Here is a 26,135-nt window from a genome sequence, read left to right as displayed (position 1 = left end):
CACCATGTGGGATGTGATCTCTTAGTTCCCTGTACCAGGGATTGAACCCATGTACCCTGCTTCGAAGTGTGGAGTCTTAAACACTGGACTGCCAGGGAAGTCCCAAACATACCATGTTTTGATGGCTTATTGACTGGACTTCCTGGAAACTCAAGACATTTGATTTCTTCTATTAACCAGTTGGCTGAAGCAATGAGTTTGCTGTGAATTGCAAGAATAGACAACGCACAAACTTATCTATAAAGTTTAGTGTACATCTTATTTGTGTCAGTCAGCTGTGACAGTCACAGTATTTGTGGTAGTTAAGAAAAACTGACTGGTGCTCTTTGAAGGCTGTGGGAACTGCAGAATTCAAGACAGGCTGGAAGCCTGAATCAGCAGGAAGTAAGGTAGCCCCAGGCTCTTCCTGCAAAGAAGCAGGACATCCAATAATAATTCTTTACAGGAAGAGTCTGAAAGGACAAAGCCCTGTTGCCTCCACCATTGTGAGCAATTCTAACTGTTTCTTCATCTTACAGCCATTTGCTCAGGAATCGGGGTCCTAAGCAAGAATGTCCCTTTAGCTGAGGCTCCATCACATGCCTACCCTTGTGGCCAGAGAGCAAAGAGAGGGAGAAGCTGACTTTTTTTTTTTTGGTAGACTACAGATATTGAAAGTTTCTTCTCCTGAATTGAAAATAAAGTAACTTTATAGATAGATACAGATTAAAAAAAAAAAAAACTGCAAACATTTATGATTTTCATAAAACAAAAATAGCTATATAGTAATCTTGACAATTTATTTTTAAAAGTAAGGGTTTTTCTGGGACATCATATTAAAGCAGGAGAATCTCAACCCGGTAACATATTATCTTGTCTTGGAAAAGAAAAATGACATTTCTAGTTTCTAATGTGTAAATTTACAGTAATATCTGCTGAATAGGATTAGGCTGAGATACTGAGATATTATTTACAATGCCTAAAAGATCATGACAAAGTACATTATTTGTTGTTTAGTCACTGAGTCATGTCTAACTCTTTCTGTGACCCCAAGGACGGTAGCCCTCCAGTCTCTTCTGTCCTTGGGATTTCCCAGGAAAGAATACTGGAATGGGTTTCCACTTCCTTCTCAAGGGATCTTCCCAATCCAGAGATTGAACTTGCATCTCCTGAATTGCAGGCAGATTCTTTTACTGCTGAGCCACCTGGAAGCTCCATAAGTACATTGCAGCATTCAATTTTTAATTATCTTTTTCTGCTTAGTCAGCTTATTATTTGATTGACATGGCTTGTGGCTCAGCTGGTAAAGAATCTGCCTGCAATGCGGGACACCTGGGTTCAATCCCTGGGTTGGGAAAATCCCCTGGAGAGGGGAAAAGCTACCCACTCCAGGATTCTGACCTGGAGAATTCCATGGACTGTAAAGTCCATAGGGTCACAAAGAGTTGGACACGACTGAGTGACTTGCACTTTAACTTTATGATTTTTTAAAAGTTAATATTATTTTGCTGCATAATGATTCTGTTCATCAGTCTGAAATTTTGAAATGACCAATATAGTTTGATGTTTTTCTCTTTAACAGACAGGCTAGCCTCAATGAAGCAGCTGAGAAGTATTATGATCTGGCAGCCAGACTGCGGCCTAATGTAAGTACCTTCCTGATGAGAAGCATTACTCAAAGAGATAGATTCACAGCATGTGAGAGTTACAGACATAGAAGCCTTGTGATACTGAGGTTTTTTCTCTCTGATCTCTTATTTTGAATACATGCTAAATGGCTGATTCAGCCATAACATCTGCCAGTCTGAAGCTTCTTTCTGTTTCTGGGGTACACATTGTGCTGTTTACTACCCTGTATGAAGCGCTGTATATTTTTATCATTTGAATACAGGTTTTAGCACTATTAAATATTCTGCATTTGGGTGATTATTAACATAAGTTTTTTGAAAGTATTTTTGCTGTGATGTTGCATACCTCTGGATTTCCTAACCTCTCACTGATTCTTGCATGTGGTCAAACCTCAAGCTGTGTTCAGTTCAGTTCACTTGCTCAATCATGTCTGACTCTTTGTGAACCCATGGTCTACAGCACGCCAGGCCTCCCTGTCCAGCACCAACTCCCAGAGTTTACTCAAACTCATGTCCGTTGAGTCAGTGATGCCATCCAACCATCTCATCCTCTGTCATCCCCTTCTCCTCCCACCTTCAATCTTTCCCAGCATCAGGGTCTTTTCCATTGAGTCAGCTCTTTGCATCAGGTGACCAAAGAATTGGAGTTTCAGCTTCAACATCAGTCCTTCCAATGAATATTCAGGACTGATTTTCTTTAGGATGGACTGGTTGGATCTCCTTGCAGTCCAAGGGACTCTCAAGAGTCTTCTCCAACACCACAGTTCAAAAGCATCAATTCTTCAGTGCTCAGCTTTCTTTATAGTCCAACTCTCACTTCCATACATGACTACTGGAAAAACCATAGCTTTGATTAGACAGACCTTTGTTGACAAAGTGATATCTTTGCTTTTTAATGTGCTGCCTAGGTTGGTCATAGCTTTCCTTCCATGGACAAGCATCTTTTAATTTCATGGCTGCAGTCACCATCTGCAGTGATTTTGGAGCCCAAGAAAATAAAGTCAGCCACTGTTTCCACTGTTTCCCCATCTATTTGCCATGAAGTGATGGGACCAGATGCCGTGATCTTAGTTTTCTGAATGATGAGTTTTAAGCCAACTTTTTCACTCTCCTCTTTCACTTTCATCAAGAGGCTTTTGAGTTCTTCTTCGCTTTCTGCCATAAAGGTGGTGTCATCTGCATATCTGAGGTTATTAATATTTTTCCCGGAAATCTTGATTCCAGCTTGTGCTTCTTCCAGCCCAGCATTTCTCATGATGCACTCTGCATGTAAGTTAAAGAAGTAGAGTGACAATATACAGCCTTGATGTGCCATGTCCCTATTCCAGAGTCCTCATTTCTAATAACTGTTCTTTTCAACTTTATCAAGTATTTTTTATTAGAATTTTTCCCTGAGTAGTCACACTTCCGTAAAGTAAGATGGATGGAAATTAGATCATTACTATTGAAATAGAGTAACCATTTATGAGAGTATAAGAACTGGTTTTGTATCGATCTTCTGAGCACTTTTTTATTCACAGTACATCACTGAATGCCATTTCTTTTATTCTCATCCACACTGCTCTGTATCACTCTCCAACATTAAAACCTCCACTCTGCTCTCTAGATCTCCACCATCTATTGAGAAATGTAATTTTCAAGCATTAATGGTAGTGCACGTGTGATGTGATTAATGTGACTACAAATAATGGAATCAGTCCCATTTCTTTACAGTAACTCATCCATTAGACAAACATCTATAGAGTGCCTGCTTTGTGATAGAATACAGAGATTTTATACTCTAAAAGACCACACAATGTAGCAGAGAAGACTGAATATAATCAATTAATTGAAATACAGTATGGAATAAGAGGAGGATTAATGCTTCCTGAAAGCAACGCACACAGGAAGTAGCTTTTTTTCAGGAGACTCAGCTGCATGTAACCTTAGCTCTTGAATCTAAATGTCCCCAGTGTCATTAATTGTAAGATGATTTAAGAATCAGTTAAGCTGTTTGCAACAGAAGAAAATAATTTAATAGTTGTAAGAACAAGTATCACCAAAATTTATTAAACAGTTGTTATGTGTCAAGCATTATGTTAAGTACATCATGTGAATTCTCTCATTCATCTCTCACAACAACCCACAGATACTTCTGTGATCCTTGTTCTGCTGAAATTCAGAGAAATGAATAACTCACCCAGTATCACAGCTAGTAAGTGGAATCACATTGTAAGCCAGACTGCTGCGTGTATAAGAACAAAGCTTAATGGGAAAAAAATGCAATTTTGTCTTAGAAAATGCACCAGAAGTCTAGAAAAACAAAAACAAAAACAAAAAAATGATCTCATTTATCTATTAAATATTTAGAGAGCACCTGTTAAGTGACAGACTCTATTCTAAGCACTGGATACACAGCAGTGAACAAAACTGAGAAGAGTCTGTGCTTCTTAGGAGTTTATAGTCTAGAGGTGAGGAGACAGAGCCAGAAGCAGATAAAGTATATAATATGTCTGATGCAGTAAGTGCTCTGAGGAAAAACGGAGCAGGAAAAGGGAATTAGGAGTTGCAAGGGGACATACATATACAAGAGGCACAGTTTTGTATATGCCCAAGTTGAGCATCTTTGTGTAACATTTCTAAGAAAAGGATTGGACTTAAAACCTTAAACTTATTACTATAAGTGCACTGAAGACAGCAATCAGGAATTTTTTGTTTGACTTCCTCCCTTCCTCCCTCTGATCTTCCTTCTTTTCTTTGATTAATATAATTGATTAATAGGATCAATAATAGAATGATATAATAGTCTTAATATACATACTAAATGATGTAAGTTCAACCTTTATTCATCCAGTAGCAGTCCCTTGACTGTCACTTTTATTTTTGTTAAGTGGTTGGTCAACTGGCCGTTTCAGCACATTGTACTGGATTAGTGAGTAAAGGGCTATATCTGAACTCTCTGACCATACCTCAAAAATGAAAAAGACAATGGGGCACCACATGATTTAAACCTGACTTATGAGATTATTTATTTTAAATGACTGGCCAAATCATAAAATCAATGTTTAACTCAAAGTCACATTTATGAAATCCCAAAGTGTTTCTTCATACACATGCTGCAAATTGCTTTTGGAAAAAATGCATTTATTCAAATGATATTTCCCTTATCTGGTAACACTAAATTAAGTAGTTTATAGACTTGGAAAGGATATGAGGTTTATATGTAGCAATAGCAAATGATGTTACAGTTTATGGATCAACATATGTGATCTTTCTCTAATCTATTTTACAACTTGTGTTTGGTTTCCTGTACATAATCGAGTAAGATGCCACTAAGACAAGACTGATAAAATACAGACCTTGACAATAATATAGGTTTCTATTCTGAAATGAAGAGACTGATGTAAACAACTGCCCCATGCCTTGAATTATTAACATTTAGCATGTGATCTAAATTAAAACATCCATCTGACATCTATCTTGCTCATAGATGTTTATTCCTTTTGTCATAGAAACATTCTTTGTTATTTCTGTACTTAATAAATTTCAGTTACCTGTTTATATGAGAATTTGGTAAACAGACCTCAACTCTTATTTCCTATTTAAGTGCTTTCACTGTCTCTTCTATTTTTCTTGTCTACATGGTAATCTAATCTTACTCTTATTTTTCATAAAGGATTTTTTCTGTTTAGTTTCAACTACAACAATCTGTAGCTGTATGTGGGAAACTCTGTGGATTTTCCAACAGTGTTTGTATCAGATCATGACTATGCAAAGTAACATTTTTAGTTGTAACCCTCATGTACTACACACTTGTTATAAGATTGTTCACTATCTGTGGGGTGGATTTCCTTTTAGTAAAATATCTATTCCATTTCTTCATGATGTTCCATGCTGAATTATTTTATGTTTTCTCTTCTACAAAAGACTTATTTTTCTATACAACTTGCTTTAAAATTATTGATTGACTTTCAGGATTAATAATATTCGAAGAATTCCAGTGACCCAAATGCTAAAATAATGAGGGAAGTCTAAATTAGCAGGTACCTATAATTGTAAATGTTAGATTCTGATATTATCTCTTCATCAGGGATATTTAATACATCGGCATTTGCTGAAGTGCACATTTAGACTAAAGAAATACGTCTATTACAAAAATGATACCTAATTTTTATTTTTTTGGGAGTGATTGCTCTAAAATGAAACTTTTCATTATATGAAAACATGTTTTCGTGGTGGGAAAACTACCAACATTGCCATTTTAGGTTTTTCCACTTTCAGTTTTCCATTTTTATAGATAAACTTGATCTTTCTGTAGAGAGTACTTTAAAAAGACAATGCTTTTCTGTCTTCTCTCCCACTTACGCTCGTCAAAAACTGCTGACTCTTAAGGACCGGAGGAAACATTAAAATGAAACTATTTTGTTCCTCCTGTGGGAAGTAAGCCAAATTCTGCATTAATTTATGGGCTTTAAAATTTTCTTTAAAATGTGAATAATGGGAAATTTGCGTAGTACCAAGTCACCCAGTTCTGTTTGGCTTTTAGTCAATTACAGAGTTGAAGAGAGTAATTTCTAATGATGAGGAATTATATTTCTATATATTTTGTATTTTTATGCATGTAGTTGCTTTTGGTCTGAATTCATTCAACTTAACTTTTAAATTAAGTTCCAACATTTTATAAAACCCTATACCAAGTGCAGTAGAATTTCCAAGTTGTGAAAAGTTAACCCTGACCTTGAGAAATGTACTATCTAATGTGGGCGGAGAGTGAGGGAGAGAATGCTTGGATTCAAATCCTTACAGTTCAGGGCAGTCAATGACACTACATAGTGAGAGCTCTGTGAGTTGTGGAAGCTAGGTTCTGGAAAAGTGTACAGAAGAAAAAAATTACTTTCAGTTGGACTGATCCTAGAAGACATTGAGTCAGAGTTGACAAACTTAGAGAATCTTGAAATGACTGGACATGCATAGGTGAAGTTTTTACCAGGATGAACAGAAAAGGGAGAAATCTGGCAGGTAGAAGCATATGTATTAACAAGGACATAGCCTCAGAAAGCATAAGCTTTGCCAAAGGAACAGTAAGCAGCTATGGTTAATATTGCCAGTGGTGGAAGGGCAGAAAACAAGAGTAGGAGAAGATAGAACTGAAAAATAATATAAAACCAAGTGAAAGGCATTAAATACCTTACTGAGAATGAGGAGTTTATATTCCAGAATTGTGTCAAGTAGGATGACATAATGAAAATGATCACATTTATGTGATGTGATGAGGAATGTGAGTTGCATTGGGAAAGTAGAGATGACAGATACAGCTTTGAGAAAACCAAATAAAAGGTCCTTTGAATAGTATAGGCACAAACGTAATAGATCCTAAAGTACAGCAACACTGTGGAATGGAAAAGAACATTCAGAGAAAGCAAGTATATTATTTAATAGGATATAAGTAGGAAAATTGACTCAACAAGTATTCCAAATTTTTGAACTTCGGTAACTTGGGTTAAAAAAAAAAAAAAAAAACAGAAATAGGACAGAAGAGTTGTTTATTTCAAGAAGGAAGTGTTAATTTTGGACCAAGCAGATCTTAAGTGAGAGGTGGGATGTTCTGATTTTCTATGGGATGTTCTGATCAAGAGATTGGCGGGAAGACCACCATTAGGCATAGAGATGGGGAGTCATTTGCAGAAATGAGATAGTACCAAAGAAGAGGATAAGGTCATTGAGGAAGAGAATTATATCACCATAGGTATCAACTTTGGTGAACAATCTCCACTACTGCTAAACAATAAAGAAAAACAAGGACTGAGAGAGTCCTTTGACTTCAGGGGAAAAGATGACATTGGTTACCTTCATGAGTTCAGTGACATGAGCAGAAGTTTTTGATGTTAAGAAAATGGAGACTTGGGAGCAGAGCATTTAATCTGTAAATAAGTGTGGAGATAAATGAAGAGGCAATACCAAAGAAATATTAAGTGTGTGCTTATTAAATGTTAAAAATACGTGTTCAAGGGAATATGTCTGTGTGAATGTGTTTAAATTTGAGATTTTAAATGTGTCCAAGTAGAGGGGAGAGCAAAGAAAGTATTGAAGATGTTAAAGGATTATTTCCTCCCCAGAGACTGAAGAAGAAAAAGTATATTATAAAGATACAAGGGGGGAAACATTAGAAATAAAGGGAGCTTAGGTAGTAACTTACTACTGTTGTATTGTTTTAACTCTCTGCTGATCCTGTGGCAAAAAGGACAGGATATGAAGTCAGAGGCCTGTGGGTAACTGGATATGCATACAGTAGATAACATTTGATATAGGTTTATACTATCTATACATGATTGAAAAAAAAAAGCTGGCAGAGACACTGACATTAGCCCTTTGTCATTTTGTGGTAATTCTAAATAAAGTTCTGAAATCACTGGTAGATTACTTCTAGCTTTGATTCAGTTCTCTAACTTTTACAATAATTGTTGTATTCATCCTTTATATTTCCAATATGTGTAATATTTTATAAATGTTTTCCAGTGTGCATTGATTATGTATGATTTAAAGGGGAATGTGTTCCAAGGATTGGACTGTCCAATAGAAAATTACATGTATCCATTATACCTTTCCTGGGCACTTAGAGCATAAATTATTTCAGAGTGTTACTATAAAATCAAAGGTGATGTTATCCATTTGGGCTCTTTAGCAATGATTATATGTCAAAAGATCAAATGAGAAATGAGATGCAAAGAAATGAGCTTACTGTAAGAGAGTGGAGTTGTGTTTTGAGCTAGTACATAGATTCTGCAATCTATTACTTTCAGTTTGGACTACCCTTTAATGGTAAATATGGTAGTGGGATAGGGAAGGGAGAGATAGCCAAGCAATAGAAATAACCACGGAGACTAGAATCTGGGGAAGAAAGGTTAAAAATGAACTCTCATGGAAGAATTACTGTCTGGTAGAAGAGGCAGAAGATATTCTGAGTTATAGTTGTTTTCTGGTGGAAAGATATTCCTCAACCCTAATTAGAACAAGAGACCGTGAAATTAAGTTAAGCAGGACAGAAGGACAGATTCAGAATTGACCATATAGGGGATTTTGGTGGGGGAAAATTACTGAGATTGCTGTCTCCTTGGGGAAAAAAATGACAGAGTTAATAATAATGTGTCTGGGAAGCAGTTAAACCACATTTCTGCTTGTAAATAGAGGAAAAACCATATGGCCTCTTCCAAAACTTTCCACAAGGTTCTGTGATGTGGGAAAATCACATACCATGTGTCTCTTGACTTTTAGGCATTAATAATATATGGATCCCAGAATCAGCAGTTTGACTTTATGAGTAAAATGTGTTTTAATCTTGCAAACGTATTTCCCACTCTCACTAGTCATTTCAGTTACAAATACATCTATATATTTTATAGTCAGAAATGGAGTGAGTTAATGGACTTCTCCGATGGTCCGGTGGTTAAGACTGTACTTCCAATGCAGACGGCTTGGGTTCCATCCCTGGTTGGGGAACTAAGATCCCACATGCTGCTCAGCGTGGCCAAAAAAATTTTGAAAGTAAAAAGATTTTTAAAATGAAGTAAGTTGACAAACCCAGAATAAATACGTTTCCATCACGAGAGAAATTGCCATAGTTTCCCCCCTACATTTTACATGGTTTCCTTAAAAGGGCCCAGAGATATCATTGAAACAAAAATAGTTGGTTATTCACACATACCTATTTAAATAAACAGATCTAAATTCTACCTCAGTTCATAAATAGGCTTAATCTGATTGATGTTATGTACATTTATGCAAAGAGCCAGAAAAATCAAATTTCTAATTATTCATGTCTAATTTTAGCAAGATAGATGCCCACTACCCTGAGAGCTTCAGTGATGCCAGGATCAGTTGTAGTCCCATCACATTCCTATCTGTCTTCAAACCTCTTTGTACTGTAGATCTTCTTTCCAAATTATTTGGATGTTACTTTTCTTCTAACAAGTTACAAAGTTGAGTTTTTGGTGCATTCATTTCTTTCTGCTTGCATTGTTGTTACTTTTTGTTATCCTTCTGTCTCAAAATGTTAGATAAACCAGAAAAAAATTGATTTTCTGATGTGGTTACTGCTTTTGTTTATCATCTTGTATAATTCTTCATGGTTGGAAGACAAGCATGCTGAGTACAATCCACTTGTTTACTAGCTGTTGGTGTGGGCTAGTTGCGCCTAGAGTGGCGTCAGGTATTTCGGCTGAACTAAGCTGCATTTAAAAGTTTTTCCATCCTTGGGGTATTGTTATTCATCACAATCCACATGCAGTCATTTTTTGAACACTTTTTTGAAAATGTGTGTACGTGGTGTGTGTGTGTTTAAGATTCACAACCAGAAAAGGCTGAGGGGATGTGAGGCATGGGCAGAAACTTATGTGGCGATCGGGTCTAAAGAAAATCAGCTTGAGTACTTTGAGGTTAAAGAACATCAAAACCGTTGGGGAATTCCACTTAATTATGTTCTCTGATTCCAAGCATGTTTATTTTTACTCGCATTTCTTTGTGGGGGTATCCTTTGCATGGATATATAGCTGTAAGTGTTTGAATTGTGGGACCACACACTAAAATTACATTTAGTCTCTTCTCCTCCAGAGAAACTAGATTCAGGTTTTGCTTTGCTTTTAACTCGGCTAAGGTAACCTCACTGGCCCATGTTCCTTCCTGGAAATGTCAACTAGGGTGGACCAGTAGCTGCCGCCATCAGAAGGATGTGACCTCCCACCCCCAGTTCCTACGTTCTTCATAATTCCCTTTGGTTATTTCCACAGCTGGTCTTCCCCATGTCTTTTTTTTTTTTTTTTAATTTATTTTATTTAAGTATAGTTGATTTACAGTGTTGTATTAATTTCTGCTGTACAGAAAAGTGATTCACTTCTATATGTATATATGTACACACATATATGTGTATGTATATGTATATACACACACGTATACTATATGCATTCTTTTTTATATTCTCTTCTGTTACAGTTTATCACAGGATGTTGAATATAGTTGCCAGGAGGGCCTTGTTATTTATCTGTTCTATATACAGTCAATAGTTTGCATCTGCTAATCCCAAACGCCCCGTCCACCCCTCCCCCACCCACTCTCTGCCTTGGCGACCATAAGCCTGTTCTGTGCATCTGTGAGTCTGTTTCTGCTTGTAGGTAAATTCACTTGTGTCATGTTTTAGATTCCACATATAAGTGACATCATATGATACTTTTCTCTCTCTCTCTCTGACTTTCTTCACTTAGTATGATAACCGCTAGATCCATCCATGTTGAGGAAATGGCATTCTTTCTTTCTTTCTATGGCTGAGTTGTATTCCACTCTATATAAAATTTCCCTCTCATTCCTATTAACCTTTCAAACGTTTATGTTTCTGATCCTCAATTGGTCTTATGGGGCCATGCTTTTCTAAAGATACCCTGAAATGTTAACAAAAAGCCATGCTTATATACAGTTCTTATCCCATCTGTCTTCTGATTTTACTGCAACATTCCACTTCTTTTTTTTCTGTTTGTTTCCTTATTTTCAAACTACTCCTAACTCCTTGTTATCTGTCTGAACTCTTGCATCTACGGATAAAATAGTATTATACTTTACCCTAAAGACAAAAGTTGGGCAGATCCTGAGATATAAATAGACTGATGGATTAATTTCTTCTTGAAAGTCCTGTGTCTTTGCTAAAGAAAATAAAATTTTTCTGTGCTTTTGAAGATAGTAAGGAAGACTTTATTCAGGACTGCTGAGATAAGTGTCATGACTATGGAAGGAGGGGAGAGCAATGACAGCAGAAGCAGCAAGGGGTGTTCAGTGGATGGCAAATCACTGAGACCTCAAGGGTAAGAGGATGCTTGGGGTACCGACTTAACAGAATTCTCGTGGAAGACAAGCCAGTATGATCAGATAGTGAGGATGGGGAGATTCTCACTTAATTAACTTAGCAGAATTCTTTACAGCTGGGCTAGGCAGGCCTAAGAGAAGGCCTAGAGATGAAACCTCCTCAAAAGAGGTCAGAGGGGTGTCTCCTTTGGTCAAGGAGAATCTGTGTCATCCTGAATGACATTATTTTTCCCAGGCTGAGTTTTTATAATGTTAAAATTCTTGTCACTAGATAAGGTCAAAATCAAGAGTTTCCTTTATCAACTTGAAAAGAATTTGCTTCAGGATTTTGCTAACAGACCCTACAAGAGAGCTGGAAAGAATGACATCTTTAAGAGAAGGGGGAAAAAAAAAAAAAAGTGTATGCTACAAATTTTTTCAGTCCTTTCCTTATAATCAACTGTGACTTTCTCATATACCAAGTGCCAACAAACGGCCACTGTGGTATGGTATTCAGAGTTTTATCAGTTGTCCAGAACCTGTGTTGCGATAACAGCAAAAAAGTAAAACTATAGAGGACTAAACTTCATAGGGCTTTTATATTTGACTTATTCTCATTATTTCTGTGTGGTTTTCATCTCTGTTTTGTTGTTGTGTCACTTTATTAAATGAGATCTCTAGCAAAATAATTCCCAGGAAGGCAGCTGTGAGACACACTGCAGCATATTATGACACATTGCCCTCTCAAAAACTAAATGGCAACTTAAAGAGGGCAAATGTGGTTCCATTAAAGATCTTGTGACAAGAGTTTGAAATGCTCGATTCACTGAATTTGTTGTATTTTAAAAGTAATTTCTTCAGCGTAGGAATGCTAAAATTTCAAGAGAGAAGTAATTTTGAAAAGATTTGTTAGGATGATTTCCCAAATAATTTATATATTTATACATATGTATATATACACATATATAATACTTCCAACAGTTTATAACTAAAGAAAATAATTGCTTAAATTACATGCAGAAATAATCAAATGTGTTTTTGAAAGTGTGATATGATAGATCTCAGCAAGCTCATTACTGCTACTGCTTTCAAACACTTTTTCTTCCCTTATTCTCCAATCTAAGTTACTCTATCCTTAACTACTTACCTGTATAATTATTTAAAAGACAGCTGGATATTCCCCAAAGAATCTGTGTTTGTACTGGTTTATTTCTTGGTTCTACTTGTAATATTCATTGGTTGTTTATATAGGAATCCTAATAAAAGCTACTAAAATGAATGGATAAAAATCCTCAACACATATTTAGTTTTCCTGCAAGACAAATTATTTTTCTTAAATATATACTGCATTTTCCACTACCATTAGAGAAAGCAATGGTGGTTTTCTCTTTTCTTAGTAAAGTTCAGCTATCTTTTCCCAAAGAATAATACTATTTGTTAACTTTTTGGGTGGGGGGCTACATCAGGTCTTCGTTGTTGCACATGGGCTTTCTGTAGTTGCAACAAGCTGGGGCTGCCCTTCATTGTGGTGTGCAGGCTTCTCGTTGCAGTGGCTTCTCTGCTTTGCAGGGCACAGGCCAGACTCTCGGTCACTCAGGCTCAGGAATTGTGTTGCATGGACTTAGTTGCTCTGCAGCACATGAGATCTTCCAGGACCAGTGATCGAACCTGTGTCCCCTGCATTGACAGAAGGATTCTTACCCACTGGACCACCCAGGATGTCCCTGTTAAATTTTTATAATCATAGCTTTCATCTCTTTCAACTGACTGAACTTTTATTCATAATCACAAGTATGCTAGTTTACATACCTATCAGCAAATCTAATGGCAGAAAATGAAGAGAACTAAAGAGCCTCTTGATGAGGGTGAGAGAGGAGAGTGAGAAGGCTGGCTTAAAACTCAGAATCCAGAAGACTGAGATCATGGCATCAGATTCCATCACTTTATGGCAAATAGAAGGGGAAAAGGAGGAAGCAGTGACAGATTTTATTTTCTTGGGCTGCAAAATCAGTGCTGATGGTGACTGACTGCAGCTATAAAATTAAAAGACACTTGCTCCTTGGAAGAAAAGCTATGACAAGCCTAGAGAGTGTGTTAAAAAGCAGAGACATCACTTTGCCGACACAGGTTCATATAGTCAAAGCTATGATCTTTCCAGTAGTCATGTGCAGACGTGAGAGTTGGACCATGATGAAGGCTGAGCACCAAAGAACTGATGCTTTCAAATTATAGTGCTGGAGAAGATTGTTCAGAGTCCCTTGGACAGCAAGGAGATCAAACCAGGCAATCCTAAAGGAAATTACTCCTGAATATTCATTGGAAGGACTGATGCTGCAGCTCCAATACTTTGGCCACCTGATGCAAAGAGCTGACTCATTGGAAAAGACTGATGCTGGGGAACTTTGAAGGCAAAAGGAGAAGGGGGAGGCAGAGGATGAGATGGTTAGATAGCATCACTGACTTAATGGACATGAATTTGAGCAAAGTCCAGGAGATAGTGAAGGACAGGGAAATCTGGCATACTGTAGCCAAAGGGACTGCAAATAGTCAGACACAGCTTTGTGACTGACTAATGACAGTCAGCAAATTAATGCTACTGTAATAAATATATCTTTAATATGCATTGATATCCATGATTAGATGCATTATTAAAATGATACCAGAAATTGTGAAAAACCATATTTGAAAAAATGTCAATATGAAAATAATGAAAGAACAAAGGGCTTTAAAAATGCATTTCTATAGGTCGCTGTTCTTAACAAATCTCAAATACATGGGCAACTGTGCTTGCTTATGAATTTACTTGTCTAGAAAGAGATTTCTATGTAGCATTTATAATTTTTCACTTATGTTTATTTAGTTTTCTTTACTTTAATATATTCTTATTGCTGAAGTTTTCTTAGGCTCGTGCTGAGAGCAGTAGATTCCACAAGTCTTGAAGAGGGAATTATTTTGCTGCCCAGAGAAGATTATGTACTTTGATTAGTCTTGGAAATCTTTACTGGATACATGCACATATGCTCATTTTTCCTTTCATTGAGTAATATATCATTATCATTTTATTTTCCGGTATGCTGATTGACACAGTAACTTCCAGACATTTTCTTCTTGTGAGGAGCTTGTGTGGTGAGCAGATGATGGGTTATGCCATAAGCACTGGAGTACCATATGATTGCTTTAAACCTGTTGGTTTACATTTGCATTTGTGTAAACTGTGTCTCCATGTTTGGAACTTAGGAACCTTTTTCTCGCACACTTAATGAGATAAATAAAAGAGAGCATTCACCTAAATGGAAGTGATAATATTGAGTGGCTTAAAAGTTGGTAAACAACTATTATAGATCTATATTTCTGCTTGTGTTATGAATTATTGCCAAACAATATCTCCATAACTTATAGAAGAATAAACATGATAATGTTGAGATCAGACAATTTTTTTTTTTAATTAGGAAGTCTCAGCCTAACAACGTCTATCCTAGTTAAACATTAAAAGTTCAATTCTACCCCATTTTTATTTACAGATGGAGAGACAGAGTCGGGGTAATTTTTTTGGGATCTCACAGCTAGTGGTAGAGTCAGAATACAAATCCAGCCAAGCAGAGTGCCTGTTATATGTCAGGTTCTGATATAAGTACCAAGGATATAATGAGAAACAAGAATGTTGTGATTCCTGCTGTATCAGAGCTGTAGCTGATGCAGGCTTAGGATTTAATTGTTTCTTTTTTTTTTTATGAGTGGTTTATATAATTTATGAGTTTTGAAAGTTTGCATTTTCCACAGCTTATACAATGACTAAAAATGCATGAATTCACTATGTTGTCTTCAAGGACTATTTAGGGACTTTAGGGAACATAGCAAACAGATTACTATTTTCATATTGCTTGAGATGTATTGGTTGTCTTGGACTGACTTATGCAACCACAGTAAATATGCTTCTCATTTTCTCATAGAAATAATTTATTTCCTTTTCTTTAATAAAATGAAGCAAGCAAAATGATGTTGTGAAATGTTGGTTTAGGATTTGGAAGGTCAGATACTTTGGACAGTAGACTCTTACTTACCTGGTGGTTTCTTTGTAAAGTTTAGCAGTTGATTTGTGTTCTTTAAATACAAGTTGTGGTAGAATGATATGGATGTATCATATCAGATCTTATTTTATTCCTACTATATGTTTGTTATGATCAGAAGATGTATTTGAGATATATAATATGCATGTTCACATATTAAGGTTATTTTGATTTCCAGTACAACCCCACAGACTGCAGCACAAGGCTTTCCTCTCCATCATCAGCTCTCAGAGCTTGCTCAAACTCACGTCCATCAAGTTCGATGCCATGAGTTTGAGCAAGCTCTGGGAGTTGGTGATGGAGAGGGAAGCCTGACGTGCTGCAGTCCATGGGGACACAAAGAGTTGGACACAACTGAGTGACTAAACTGAATGTTTCAATACACAAGAAGCTAAAATTCTCCTACATATAAATAAATTAATATTAACATTCTCCTTTTAAAAATTCCTAGAAAGGAAAAAAAAAGCTACATGGAAGTATGCTAAATTGATTGGATATTTTTAATCTGTTTAATGAAGTGTCATTAATCGAGTATTACAGCAAGAAGATTTTATTGAGTAATTTAGAATTGATCATGTATTCCTTAATTTATTCAGTCCTAGTATGTCTCATATGTCTAAACTGAAGTTGCTGGATATGGTGAAGATGTTTATTTGAAAGGAACTATAGGATGAAGATTTTATATGACTCAATTCTTTTTAAAACTTGAATTTTTAATGCTGCCTTAATGGAAATTTATTACCTCCTCAAATATGTATGTGCTACTGCTGCTGCTAAGTCGCTCAGTCATGTCCGACTCTGTGCGACCCCACAGACGGCAGCCCACCAGGCTCCTCCATCCCTGGGATTCTCCAGGCAAGAACACTGGAGTGGGTTGCCATTGCCTTCTCCAATGCATGCATGCTAAGTCACTGCAGTCATGTCCGACTCTGGCAATAACCAAAGTTCTGCCAGATAGGCGCTGCCAGTAGCCTCAGAACAAGTTAGAATTCCTAGCGAAGTCAGTAATGATGACAAAACATGATATACACCATCAGTAAAGTTTGAAAGGGCAATTCATTACTACAGGTTTTGAATGTCTATTTTGAACTGCTTTCATAAAATTACAGTATATAGTGCTAAGTGGTCCTTGATATAGTGAAACCTCTTCAGATATATTTTAATGTGTTTTAAAAATCAAGTTCTTATTTTAACGTGTTTTCAGGAATCTATATGCATCACAACCCTCTTGGTCTAAAAACATATATCACTTAGTCATGAATCATATTTTATGTGCCTTAATGGTAGCAAAACATTTTTAATGTTTAGGGAAAAACCATATTCCACTCATATGGCATCAATGAAAAAAGATACTTTTTTCATACTTTCAATATCATACTTCCAACATGATATTTCACAAACTGGGTTTTGCTTTCTGCATTGTGCACAGACATGTGTAGTACATAGACTTTGTCTATTTTGTGGGTGCTGCTATAAATAGCCTTCTTCAATGACTTCACTGGTTTGGGAAGAGCAGTCTCACCCAGTGTTCTCCCAGTGGAATCATGCCGTTTTCACAGGCCCTGGCAGGCAACATGCCTTAGCAGTATAGGCTCTGTAATCAGATGGATTACAACAGGGCTTCGCCTCCTCTCACTCTGAGATCTTGGATGTGTTGCTTACATCCCTAAGCTTCATTTGCTCACTTTGTAAATGGAGGTAATAATAACTACCTCAGAGGGTTTGTTACGGGAATTAAACAGTATGTACAGAGCACTTAAAATACTTCTTGGTCCACAGCCAGTGCTAAATTATTTACATTGCAGGAATTTGTCTATATATTTTTCACATAGAATAATTCGTAAATAAAGAAATCAATTCCACTTGCCAGGTTACATAAACAGTGAACAGATCAGTGCTACCCTGCTCAGACTCAAGCATGCTCCTTCCTCCAGGCATTTATAATCATATTCTTTCCTCTGGCTGCCATGCTTTTCCTCCAGATAGCAGCATGGTTAGCTCTGACACTTTCTAAACTCTCTGTTCAAATGTTAATAGCAACTTGTGTCAGTAAGATTTCCCATTCTGCCCCACAGGAAACACCACTGTACCAGTACCTACCTCTTTTATCCTGTCCTGTTGTACTTTTTATCTTTGGTTTTATCAACATATACAGCCTATGTATGTATTTTCTTATATCTTTGCATTAACTGCCTCCGCTCTCCAGAAGATGAGCTCCGTGATGGCAAGGCCTTTGTTTTCCGTATTTGCTCTCCCCGGCACATACAGTGGTGCCTGGAAGACAGTAGGTGCTCGGTCAATATTGTGAAGGGATTCCCAGGAAGCTTCTGTCCCCTCAGTCTGTGTTGGCTTCCTGTCTTTTCTTGTATGGACATCTTGCAGCACCCAGTGTGGTTCTCGTGTTTGAAACATGTTGTGTTAAACATGTCCCTCCCCCAATAAAACTCAGCCTCTAAATGCAAGCCAACCACAACATGGGCTGCTCAGCACAAAACACGATGGTCTTTTACAATGCTGGAAATGAAATCAAATACAAGGGGACTGGCTGCCAAGAACACATTGAGAGGCTGTGCTGTAGTTTACTGAAGCATCACGAGCCATGTGAGGGGGTTTTTAAAGCAGATTTTCAGGAATAATGTTGATCTTTTAACTCTCACTGAATGGAGAATCTTGAAATAGTTTCTTGCTGCTCCTGACCTGCACACACCCTGGCTCTCTTGGGTCTCTTCACCTGATTCTCAGGAGACAGTGATTCTAATGAACTGGGTGCTCTCTCAAATTTTAAATGAATTCATACTCTCAGGAAATTCAAAATCACTCAGATTGTTGGGTCTCTTAATAAGTGTTCATATATTCAGTTTCTGAAACTCAGCCTGTGGTACAAGTTACAACAAATCTATTAGAATGAGTAGCTATAAACTTTAGGACCAGCTGCTGTACAGTATCTGATCCAAGTAAGGTATATTTATCATTACCTAGAAAAGCAGTATTAATTCTTAAACTTCTTTGTTTGACCCAATGGTATGACTGCTTTAGAGAACTCGGTTTCCTCTACAAAACACAAAATAAATAATAAGGTACAAACTGATTTTACAAATCCATTCAGACTTTATTGAAAACTGGCCAAATATTTTCAAAAAATTAGCCCCTAAAAGGCACTTATTCCTCTCCACAGGTAACTTACGCTATATAAGATTTCCTTTTTTAAAAAACTAATGACACACCAAGGAAACCAGAATTGAAAGAGACACATGTACCCTAGTGTTCATTGCAGTACTGTTTACAATAGCTAGGACATGGAAGCAACCTAGATATTCATTGGCAGACCAATGGATAAGAAATGTGGTACATATACACAATAGAATATTACTCAGCTATTAAAAAGAACTCATTTGAATCAGTTCTAGTGAGGTGGATGAAACTGGAATCTGTTATACAGAGTGAAGTAAGTCAGAAAGACAAACACTAATACAGTATACTAACGCATATATATGGAATTTAGAAAGATGTAATGACAACCCTTTATGCGAGACAGCAAAAGAGACACAGATGTAAAGAACAGACTTTTGGACTCTGTGGAAGAAGGTGAGGGTGGGATGATTTGAGAGAGTAGCATTGAAACATGTATATGACCATACGTGAAATAGATCTCCAGTCCAAGTTCAATGCATGAAACAGGGCACTCAAAGGCGGTGCACTGGGACAACCCAGAGGGGTGGGATGGGGAGGGAGGTGGGAGGGGGGCTCAGGATGGGGACACATGTACACCCATGGCTGATTCATGTCAATGCATGGCAAAAGCCACCACAATATTGTAATTAGCCTCCAATTATAATAAATAAATTAATTTAAAAAACTAGTGACAAATATGTCAATGCTAAAAATAAGAGTATGTGAAAAAAACATAATAATAACCCAAAAGTTTTCCTCCCCATTAGTCAATTTTATGTAGAAATAAAATAGGACTAGATCTTGTGGTTTATTTCCCAGTGCTGTTGTCTATGAGTGACCTATTTTGAAATTTGAAGTCAGAATAGGACAAAAACACCAGTGAAGAGGGAAATGACCAAAAAAAAAAAAGAAAGGTGTGGCACTTATGCGGAGAGGGCAAGTGTGTCAAAGACCTAATATGACAGCCACAACCCTGGGAATTTAGGGTTTTATGTCAGCTGTAAGAATGAACGAAAGGGTAGTCTCTAAAAGAAAAGCTGCCTACATTTTAAGAAACCTGATTGTGGTTAAATTTTAAAGACAGAAGGTACAAATTGACTAAACTAGTATGTGTGCTTTCCAGGGAGAGTCCCCTCAAGCCACCCCCGACCCCGACTCTTCCTGCCGTCACTGTGTCTAGCCTGGTAGTGATTCTCTTGGATCAGGAAGCAAGGGCCAGAGTGCTGACTGTACCTTCTGTGTTGGAGTTTGGTGGTGATGTTCTGATTTTAATGGGGTTGTGGGATCAACACTTTATCATTGGAAGAGAGCACTCAAATTTGAGCCCATTCCCCAATTTACAGGTGCTATTAGTTCTTCTGTGAGTTCCTTCAGTTGAGGAAAAGTAGAACAAGGGTGGAAAACCAAGAAGTGCACATATATGTATAAAACTATGGCTTTGAGAAAAGGTCTTGGTGGAGTCAGCATTTGTCTTCACTTCTCTAAACAGGTAATGTTACCAAGTTTTATCCTTTATCTGCTTTACCTTTTTCTCAAATTTGCCCCAGAGAAAGCATAGGTTGCTTTATTTTTCTAAAGGTGCTTCATAGATAGTTTCTATCATGCTACAAACAATTTTGCATCCTAGAATTCTCATTGGAACTTCATTTGTTGTTTGAAACCCTATTCATAAAACAGTAGGAAGATAGTGGTGTGTGTTCACTTGAACTGAAAGGGATATTTCTTATGCCTTAATAGGTGGTTTAGAAATTAATCATCTATTTGAACCCAGTTGAAAAAAATCTGCAAGGCCTTTCCTAATATAGTTTTCCTAGACTGTTTCTGGAAACAATAGGGCAAATTTACTATCTGATTAAAACCAATAAGAAAGTCAGCTTTGATATTCATTAAATAAGCCCAGGATTCTACATTCACTCTGGGATTCTGTTTTAGGTCATCTGTAATGATTTGGTTTACAATCAATGCTAAAATATCTTCTATCACAACAGAAGTAATAGTTCTCTTATTTACTACTGAGTTTTTAATCTTCCTCCTGCCATTGACCTTGAGCCCAAAGGTTAATTTTCCAAGAATAGAAATAGTAGTCTTGACTTTGTTCTGTACAGTGAGTCTTGTCCCTAGCTGTATTTGAATCTCCTGGGGAACTTTCCCAAAGCTGTGAGCCCTAAGTCTCACCAGACACCCTGACTTTAATTGGTCAAAGACAGAACCCATCACCCTAGTTTTTAAAGCTCCCCCATTGATTCTAATGTGCCATGAGATCGTGGGCCCCTAGTTTAACAGCTGGACTTCTCAGGTGGTGCTAGTGGTGAAGAACCCTCCTGCCAATGCAGGAGATGTAAGAGGTGCAGGTTCGATCCCTGGGTCGGGAAGGTCCCCTGTAGGAGGACGTGGCAACTCACTTCAGTATTGCCTGAAGAATCCCCTGGACAGAGGAACCTGTGGGGCTATAGTCCGTCGCAAAGAGTCAGACGTGACTGAAGCGATTTGGCACGCACACATGCACAGGTTAACAGCATTCTTTTCATGATTGGCTTTTCTTACATCAACCAGTGCCAGCTAAACCATTTACTTTGTGATCTTGAGTTTATTCCTTAACCTCACGGTCTTTCAATTTCCTCTTCTGTTAAATGGGTTATTAGTAGTACTTAAATCATAAAATCATCTTGAGAATCAAAGGAGTTCATAGATTTTAAGCATTTTAAATAGTGCCTGAAACATAGTATATATGATAGATGTTAGTCTCTCAGTCATGTCCAACTCTTTGAAACCCAGTGGACTGTAGCCGGCCAGGCTCCTCTGTCCCTGGATTCTCCAGGCAAGAATACTGGAGTTGGTTGCCATTCCCTCCTCCAGGGGATCTTCCAGACTCAGGGATCGAACGTGGGTCTCCTGCATTGCAAACAGATTCTTTACTGTCTGATCCACCAGAGAAGTGTACCATAAAGGTTAGCTGTCATCAGCATTATCAACTGATTTTAAAATCGGAGTGATAATAGTGAGCTTTGGATTGCTTCCTTCTGTATACTTCCTAACTTGGGCTCTTCTGGAACATCTGCTCATTAGTGCTTTTGCTATATTATAAAACTGAGTGCAAGGTCTGCTTTTATTCTGGTTCAGCCACTTACATGTTGCATTGCATTCGAATTAACTTGAATTTCTTTTTTTGTGTTGGGCTGGTGTGAGAATTGAAAAAAAAAATTGAAGGTCACATCATGAGTATGCAATGAATGTCACTATAATTGTTATTGTTTTAAATTAACTCTTTGGTACTTGCTATTATTAACTGAAGTGTTTCAGAAGATAACTAATTTACAATACAGCACACACATTTTTGTATCTTTTATGTGCATTTAACCAAACTAAGTAATCACTTGGGCCCAATAAGCACTCTGAAACTAAATCAAGCAAATTGCTATAGCCTGCTCTCTAGTCAGCATGATGCCTATGTTAGAAGTATAAGAACAAAAGCATAAGCTACAAAATCCTTAAAATCTTTACAGGCTCATTGTGAGAGTCTCAGTTTAAAGTATGGCATGGTGGTGAGCAAAAGAAACTCCTTTCACCTCTAAATGCTGACCTCTGCTAGGTCATGATCTTTCTTAGGCAGCGTTGCCTCCAGGGGTTTTTAGTGTTGCATCTTGATAAAGGCAGAACAAGGGATTGGCTTGATAGTGTAAAAACAAAAAGGCAGAGTTTTATGTTCTTTTTGTGTTTCTGTGCGTGTGCTTTCTGCTTGCTACATTTTGCAGAATTCAATGCATATATCCTAGGATTACAGTCAATGTGGGCTCATGAACTCAAATTTTAATTGGGATAGAGCACATGGAGAGGAAAAGCATCTTCCTGTCTCCATGTTTACCATTTTTTATGCCTTCCTTTTCACATCAAATTCTTAATAAGTTGGTTGGAAAGACTAGGCACAGTCATATCCTGTAAGATTGTTACCATGGTTTAGATGTTTTAAGTGTGGCATTAAAAGATCTGATTTTCAGAAGCCTTAGAGGAGAAAGGTTAGATGTAGATGTATTTTCTTAGATTTCATCTGCCTTGGAAAAAAATTACTGAAATCTATGTGCTGAGTGAAGGAGAAAAGAAAGAAACCAATTACAGTTGGGAAATCAAATGAAATGTAATCACTAAAGTCCTTTATTCTAATGTCATATCCTGCTAAAAGTGACACATCTATGCCCTTTAGGGAGAAAGCTCATTTGCTGTAATTTAATATTGAAGGTTCTATTTCCACTGTTATGCATTGAGTCATGCAGCTGACATATCACAAGTGTCTACAAAAAGTTAACCTCTTTGGATAAGATGGTTTTCTGAGATTAGCATTTATTGAATCCCCAGGGTTTATGAATGGTGCCATCTTCTGCCCTGGCACTGAGCAAGAGACATAGACACAGCTCCAAGTCTGCCCTTTTGTTAGGTGTTCCCTCTCTTCTCAAATCTGTCTTCCCTCACTTTCTATCTTTTCCCATATTGCTCTTGTACCTGCCTCAGGGTGATCCTACTATTGCATGAGTTGTCTGTTTCCTTCTTAGATCCATTTCCCAGTAGCTGCCAAATGATATTTCTAAAATGTAAATCTGTTCCTAATACTTTACTAATGAAGTTCAGAACTTACTCATTAGGTTCCTCTTACACCCAGCACTCCAAGAGCTCCTCTAGGGCTCTAGCTCATTGAAACACAGGTAGATCAGTATATACATCAGTTGTATCACGTATAACCCAGACACCCCCAAGCCTGAACATGATGTGACTGGCCAGATAAAATCACATTTCCTTTAATACACAGATTTCCTTTAATATACAGATAGCTCTCATTGTTCATATAATTTCTGGGTTTTCCCCAAAGAATGGCTTCATGTTCTACAGGAGTTTGTGGGTGGTTTCGTAGTCACCACAGTAAGCCTTTCTCTGTCCACAAACACTTTGTTCTAAAGCTCAACACATCATTTTTGCCCTCCCTTCACTGCCCTTCTCCCAGCATGCTTTGCTCCAAATTCCTAAACTGCCTTTTGCACAGGTGGTACTAGTATTTGCCTTTAAATATTTTAGGGAGCTAGACTATAACTGAAGGTCATTTTAAGGAAGAGTGAAACTTCATGAAGGTATTACCATCATTTTGCCAAATTCTAGTCTATTGATGAACATTTCATTTGCTTTTTCACTCTCGCTTTGTAAATGCTGTTATAAGCAATGCTGCAGTGCACCTTTTTCATATTCCTGTAAGATTTTGTTTTTACTTCTCCAAGATAGACTCCTAAACATATGATTGCTTAGTCAAAGAAGATGCTGTTAATAGTTGCTATACTGCCAGATTATTTTTCCAAAAAAGTTACAATTCACATTGCTACCAGCACAATGGCCAGATTGGAATAATATCCCTCTTTTACAATTATTAACAACCTGAAGACCAAAAATTGGTACCTTTTGTCAAGTTGCATCTTTATGATCACTGCTATGCTAACACATCTTTTCATATGTTTTATACACTAACCATCTGTTTAGTATCTTTTGTGAGACTTGCCTATAACATATCTAACATAACAACATTAAAAAAATGCCTATTTTTCTACTAGATTTCATTCTTATCAAGATGTCTATCTTTTCCACTATGGCATGTGAGTTTACACACACGTAGAGGAAGGGGGATGAAAAGATAGGTGTGACAGCATAAGTACCAACGTGTATATGCTGGTGTGAACGGGAAGAAAGAAGTGGAAATAATGAACTTTCTCTGGAAAGGTACATTTGTGTTCCTTCAAGAGCCATGTGTCTGCTCATGGTGCATCCCTAACTAGCCTGCTGCCTTTGTGGCTGCCACTGTGTTTTAGAGATGACCTTGTTTTCTTCCCTCCCCAAAAGGCAAACTTTTGCAATATTCTCACCCAGACAGAAGGCAGACCAGACTGCTCTGAGCCCCCAAGAGAACCTAAGGGACTCCTCCTTGCATTCTGCCACCCCAGAGAGTATTAGCCTCTTCTGCATGGTCATAAATGATTACAGGCACGGCTCTGTCCTGATGTGTTGAACAAAAGAAAGGAAGGTCAGGGTAAGAATTTTCTTTTACACAAGTTACGCATATCCATTCTGCTTACATTTCAGTGGCGAGAACTTCATTCCATCACCAAGCCTGGCCAAGGACAAAGTGAGGAATATTGTATCTATGGGTAGCCCCTCACTCAGGAAGAAGGGAAAACCAGATTGGACTGGGGAGCAGTCAGCAGACTTCACCATATTATTTATATCATTTTCATCATTTATCCTTACCTTTCTAAATACATGTTTCTATTTATAATAGGTTTTTTTGTATAGTTCAGTTGAATAAATATAGCATCTATGTTCTTGCTAGCCCCATGATTAAAAACCAACCTTTTATCATAGGTTCCCAATCAGGCATCCCTCTATGAAGCAGTATCAAGTTGTATTTACTACAACCACAAAGAGACAAGCAAAATTCGGATGTCCCTTTTCTTGAGAAATAGATGCGTGCAAAGTTAAACAAAAGCGTAACACATCATTCCTCCTATAGTTATGTAAACAGCTGTTTGCACACAGGTTTGAAATGTAACTGTGGTAATACGGAACATTTTTAAAATATGATGTATTCAATGTTGAAGTACTGTTTATGCTTCAGAGATCCCTGTTCTGTCTCTTGGGCAGCATATAAGGAAATCTGTTGACTATTCACAATGTTACCCTGTGTGTGTATTTGTATGTGTGTACACATTCCACTATCAGAGTCCATTTTACCTTATCCTGTGGAGTAGCTCAGCAAGATAATCAGTAATGCAGCATTAGAGAAGAAAATCCTTGCAAACTTAAGGTGCACAGCTACATTTCTTGTGATCAAGTGATATTTTGCATATTTTAATATTTTCTACCTTGACTGAACTTTACCAAGAAAAGCAAAGAAAAGGAAAAAGGAAAACACAGGCCTTTAGACATCTCCAGACTTCTCCTTTTTCTTTGTGTCTGAGAGTTGCTGCTGCCAAGTTCAGTGAATGAGAAAGGACCTCCAATGAATTCCCAAAGGTATCATATAAAACAGGGAAGAAAGGGCAGTAAAATATTTTTTATAACTTTTACTCTGACTTTTTTTTCCTGTGTATCAAATAAAGTTGTCAGCGTGTTGTTGGGCTTGTTTTTGTGAGAGTCTAAGAAGGTAGCAAGGGATTGTAGCAGATGAGTTTATACTCAGCTTGTGCCTGTTACATCTCTACAGAGGAACCTCTTCTGCCCTTCTTGTCTGAACAGAGGAGGAGATAAACTGAGGTTTCAAAATGAAGAGAACACTAATAAGCTCCTTTAGATGAGGACAGTGCTAAGAGGGAGAGGGAGAAGAGGCATATTTGAGAAGTACTTAGGAGATCAAATGGGCAGCATTTGATGATTCTTTAGTAGGGGCAAGGAAGTAAGGAAGAGGAAGGAGTCTGTAGTTTGGGTGATCAAGTGAATTCTGCCACTTGTTATTTAAATA

The 26,135-nt window shown here is 37.4% G+C and overlaps 1 protein-coding gene across 2 annotated transcripts in view; it reads left to right on the top strand.

Moving 5' to 3' along the window:
- The window catches only part of TMTC2 (transmembrane O-mannosyltransferase targeting cadherins 2), a 389,698-nt gene that overhangs the window by 336,733 nt on the left and 26,830 nt on the right, over nt 1-26,135 (top strand). For both annotated transcript variants that reach the window (XM_043447075.1, XM_043447076.1), the window contains one exon: nt 1,562-1,625. In XM_043447075.1, coding sequence (XP_043303010.1) covers nt 1,562-1,625 — 64 coding nt within the window. The remainder of the gene's footprint in view (nt 1-1,561; nt 1,626-26,135) is intronic.

The sequence above is a fragment of the Cervus canadensis genome, chromosome 25 (assembly GCF_019320065.1).
Source record: "Cervus canadensis isolate Bull #8, Minnesota chromosome 25, ASM1932006v1, whole genome shotgun sequence".
Taxonomy (NCBI): Eukaryota; Metazoa; Chordata; class Mammalia; order Artiodactyla; family Cervidae; genus Cervus; species Cervus canadensis.
Note: the sequence above shows the minus strand (reverse complement) of the source record. Positions and strands in the feature narration are given on the sequence as shown.